This window comes from Cynara cardunculus, unplaced genomic scaffold, assembly GCF_001531365.2.
Source record: "Cynara cardunculus var. scolymus isolate 2C unplaced genomic scaffold, CcrdV1 Un_Scaffold_1726, whole genome shotgun sequence".
NCBI classification, from domain to species: Eukaryota; Viridiplantae; Streptophyta; class Magnoliopsida; order Asterales; family Asteraceae; genus Cynara; species Cynara cardunculus.
The window spans coordinates 2,537-7,752 of NW_020200854.1; the positions used below are offsets into that span (position 1 = coordinate 2,537).

The window sequence follows — 5,216 nt, forward strand, 5'->3', positions numbered from 1 at the left end:
TTTATCAGATTTGACCTAGGTCCACAATTACGATGGTCAGGTCCGCAATTACGACGACGACCAGGTCTGTAATTGCGATGATCAGGTCTACAATTTGATCTTTTTTGCCTTTTAGCTAGATCCGTAAGTGGCGGATATGAAACTTACGAAAATAGTAATATTTGGATGAATCGATAACAGGAATGACTCGAAGACCGAATTATATTCAAGAAACAACTACTTTATCTAATTTTAGGACCCTTTTTATGATTGGAGTAGGATCTTTTGACACCCTAGTAGGGTTATGCATTGAAAGTACAGGAGAGTAAACTGAAACTTGTATACCTACACCGTCTGTGTGGATCACGTTACAAATTGTGTACGAATCAATCTAATCCAGAAAGAATCTAACGGATTATAACCCACCAAAATTTCAATGGAATCAGTAATCACGTATCCTTGCTTGCATCCGCTTTCTGCTTTTACCAAACCCAAGCTTGGAAGGCTCACGTTTTCTGCAAAAGGTACGGTTTTCCTCCTTACTTGATAACCCTACTTACGTATGTTCTTTGAGATCCAGATCTCTGATTTTGATATATTTGGTCTTTTATGTACACAAATCCTTGTCTAATTTGATTCGGAGAATGATATTGGGATAATTTATTTGGTTGGTTGGAACTTGGAAGTAGTTGATATAAACTGAAGTGAGAAGTTACTCTAGCTCCCTGTCGAATATAGCTGTTTTTGAAAGTTTAAATTGGAGATGGTTGATTGTAACTTCATAGTTTGGTTAGAATTTTCACATCTGTGTTTCCAATACCCTGAAAAAGTTAAAAGGGATTTGTGGTTTTGATTGTTAAATAAATTTCATGGAATGTGCCCCTTTTTTTAATCGATTCGAATCATTTCCTCCTGAAATGTGGTGATTAAGGGTGTTTTTGTTAAATTTATTTTATTTTAGCAAAATGGAGGATTTCAAATTGATTTAGGGTTTACTTGATTGGACAAAGTTGTTTGGCTTTGAGATGAATGATGGAGAAAGTAAGATGATTATGATGAACAAGAAGATGAAGATGTTTTTTGGGTTAGATTTGTGGATTTTTGACTCCTTTTTGTGCTTTTGTTATTATTCTTGAAGATGAAGAAAAGGGTATTGTTGTCTTTTGATAATGTAATTGTTTGCTAAGAAAATTAAAGAATCAAGGGCATGTTTGCCCCTTCACTGCAATTTTTAGCCAGAAGTTGTATGGGCAAATAAATGTTAGGAGTCTTTAGGTCTTTTACTAAGAATGGTTTCGCCTAATGATTCGTTATCCCATTAAATATAATACATGATTTTATTTGGGTTGGCTTGCCATGACTAGGACCGACAATGGGTCATATTGGGTCATTTGTACTTGAATCTATCAAAAGAACTCCTTTAGGACACACCAATCCACACTAACCAAGAAAGTTGGATTAGAGGCACTGAAAGAATTCAAGGATGCTATTGACACTTGTACATGTGGTTCGAAGAGTGTTCAGAATATTGAGAAAATAAATTAGTTAAAATAGAAGCCAATAAAATGGATTTACTGAGTCAATTTGGTTTTGTTTTAAAAGTCAAGAAAGTTGTATGAGTAACTAGAGTTGAAGCATATGGTGAGTTGTACAAGAAATTAGAAACAAAAGAAAAGGGGGGGGGGGGGGATTTTACAAGTTTGAATAAGATAAAGGAAATTATGTCTAATGGCCTAAGTTGCATTATATGCGAGGATGAGAACCAAGACGTTTGATCAAAATTCATTAGATCATAGAACGACAAAGGGGTTATTGTGCTAAGTTGTTGAATGATATTTATGAGGATTGTAACAATAGGATAAGAGTGAGATGTACCAAATAGCAACAAGCATTAGATATCTATTTGTGATTATAAAGTCTCATTGAACTAAAAAGCAAGTTTTAGACAATGATTATATAAGGACTATTCACGAGACCCTACCTCTGTATGGGATTTATTGGGTTTATTTGGTTTGGTTTGTTTTGCATGGCCTATTATGATTGATGGGAGTTGGGACATAACTTATTTGGATAACCGTGAGTGTCTAGGCCAGCTTGTTCACACCTTGATTAATTCCACGGGGACTTGAAGCTAACACTCAGGCAACCCTCGCCTTAAAAGGACTCTTACGGATGACAACCAGGGAGCAAGGGAACAAATCAAGGTTTAAAGGGTGCGCTACCCCAAGGATTAACAAAACATAACGTTGGTGCAACTAGAAAGTACAAAACGCATATAGCTAAAGCTTCATAGGATGTGTGGCACACATTGAGGGATTGGATTTGGAACAATGACATGTGAGAAGATGAGGATAACACGAGTTGAGAAGCGACTAAAAACTAAGGGGATGTTTACTAAACACTTACTGCCTCATACTGGTAACTTAACAGTAACACACGTATTAACTAAACACTTCTTGCTTCTTAACGGGTAAGAAACGTTTACCTAGTGAGCCGGTGTCTTTACCAAACCAAGAATCTTACCTGGTAAGTGATGGTGGCGACTCTTACCGGGTTAGCACTTAGCGGGTAAGAGTCGATTATACTATGCTATTTTGATGACGGAGAGTCTTGCCCAGTAAGGTAAGTGATGGTGGTGATTTTAAGGTGGTGTTTGTTTTTGGGTAAGTGCTTACCCAGTTTGTTATGGTAAACGGCCCCTTACAAATGTCGTATAATACGAAAGTGTTGTGGTAGGTTTGTGAGAAGAAGAAAGTCCAGCAATATATGTGAATGTGGTTATATGTGCAAGATGTAGCTGCTAGCGTTAAAGGAGTTGATTGTAAGGCATAGTTGCATACACTGTTCTAAAAGGCTCGTCGCAACGACCGCTGTGGCACGCCATAGCTTAAGGCTCGTCTCTGACACCGTGTTAATCTTGTGGCATGCCATAGTTTGATGCTCGTTTTTTATAAGGTGTTATTTGATCTTGTTTTTTTTAATTCTACTTTTACCTTATTAATGTTTTATTCTTAGATTTAGTATATAACCCACCTATATATGGTTTTATATTAGAGTAATATTTGAAACATATATGTATATATGTGTGTATATATGATATACAAATGCCATAAGTTACGACTTGAAAAACGTTGTGGCCTCGCTGGCTTGACCTCGCCGCCATTCCTCATACCATTTCGAACCTTGGTTGCACATTGTTCTCGAGAAATTCAAAACTGTCTCATTTTTAAGCTGAAAAATCCGCCATTTGACACAGAAATTCAAATGATATCATTCAGCATACAAACTTATCACTGAGAAAACAATCTTTTGATGCAGCTTGTTAAATTTGGCAGAAATTGCAGATGGATCTTTCTTGTTTACACACCACAGCAGCCTCCAACTTTCTATATCGAACATTAGAGCTGATGGCAACAGAAGAGCGAGACCTGCCCAAAGAAATTCGGAGAGTGGAAGATCAATAAATGGGGACGATAACAAGACACCTCAATCATCAGAAGGTACAATGCATAATAAAGACGAGATACTTGCTCTTTTTAGAAGAATACAGTCTTCAATATCAGGAGAAACTGCTTCCAAAGGGAGAACCAACAACCCATCTGCTGAATCAGTTTTAGAAGTTCTTCGTCAATCGCGGAAGCCCATTAAAGGTAACGCAATTTACCATAACAAACCGTTGTTTCGAGTAAATATTTTGCACAAACTCATAAATCGCAACATGTCCATAGAAGATGGTCGTTTTTGTGATCCAAACCCCTTGCTTTCTGTTAGGGCATCTCCAACCCAATACCAAATCCTATATTTTACACCAATTCACTCCAACTCAGTACCAATTATTACACCATCTTTTTGTTGGTGAATAGCGACAACAAATTTGGTGTTCAGAATTATTTAAAAGGTTAAATATTTTTTAATAACTCAAAACACAATAACATATTTTTTAAAATTGCTTCAACAAAAGTACATATTTAAAAGAAAACACACCATTGACATACAAAATTACAATAGGAGGAAAGGGGCCGGTTCAAATAAGAAGGCTTGATATTGTGAGAAGGTAAGAAGGGAAGGTTCATATGTGAATCATTGAAATGTCCATTTAAAGATGCATATGTTATAGATTTTTTCAGTAGTTTCCACATATTCACATATGAATCTTCTTTTTAACATTCGCTTCTTACTTTTTTACGATATTTAGCCTTCTTATTTGAACCTCCCACCACGAGGAAATAAAAAGATACATACCCGGAAAAGAAATTCAAATAACACATAGTAGTAAACATCTGATAAATATAAGGTTACTATTAAAACGGTGTTAATGGGTTGGAGATGAATTACTGTTTACACCATCTTGATGCAAGAAATGGTGCAAACGGTTGGAGATGGTCTTAGAGACGACAATAGTCTTACCTGTTGTTTCAAAGTGGTATTTTGAGTGAATCTCTCCTTCAGGGAAGACTTCAAACAGAGAAGGGAGCATAGCGTTGGGTGAACCGAAAAAAGAACCAAAGAAAGACGAGAAGATAGATTTTGCATCAGCGGAGGCCGAGGTGAAAACAAGTCGGTTGCCCTCAAACTTTGTAAAGAGGTCACCGATCCCATCTACGCTCGTTGAAAAAGTACAAGATGAGGTAAAGAGTGCCACAAATGGAGAGGAGTTGCAGACGATGAAACTTGTTGCGCTCAAAGAATTAGCAAGATCTAGAGGAATCAAAGGCTACTCGAAGCTGAAGAAAGGCGAGCTCATCGAGTTGCTAAAGTTGACGTGAAGGTTATTTCGCTTTATTCTTTTTGTTTTAATTTTCTTGTTCTATTTTGCTGGCTTAGTTTTTTGATAGGCACTTGTGTTGTTCAATTCTTAGCATTCAGATACCTTCTTTCCAAAATGAAAGATACGGTTCGACTTTTGCAAGCGGTATTTTTTGCGTTTCAACTTCAAGCGGTATTTTTTGCGTATCAACTTGTAACTTTTAGCGTTTATTTTGTTTGAACGATATAAAATTTCACATGTTCTCGAACTCCATGTCCCCGTCCTACCATTCGTTGATAGATAATTACTTTATTTAATATACATTTATTTAAACGAGTCTTTTTATGGAGTTTGGAGGCATGTGATTTGTATTCTGTTTTTTAAATACGGACGTTGTAATGTATAATCGACTTCAAAGGCTCACCCGATAATTACTTATGATCTCTAACACCATCTACTCATAAAAATTTCACATGTTGGTTTATCCATC

General features: G+C 36.4%; 1 protein-coding gene across 1 annotated transcript; it reads left to right on the forward strand.

Annotated features, from left to right (window-relative positions):
• The first annotated feature begins 251 nt into the window (after nt 1-251).
• LOC112502659 (SAP-like protein BP-73) lies at nt 252-4,994 on the forward strand. Its single transcript, XM_025106631.1, has 3 exons — nt 252-503; nt 3,315-3,629; nt 4,429-4,994. The coding sequence occupies exons 1-3, from the start codon at nt 416-418 to the stop codon at nt 4,743-4,745; spliced, it is 720 nt and encodes a 239-aa protein (XP_024962399.1). The 5' UTR covers nt 252-415; the 3' UTR covers nt 4,746-4,994.
• Nucleotides 4,995-5,216: the final 222 nt, after the last annotated feature.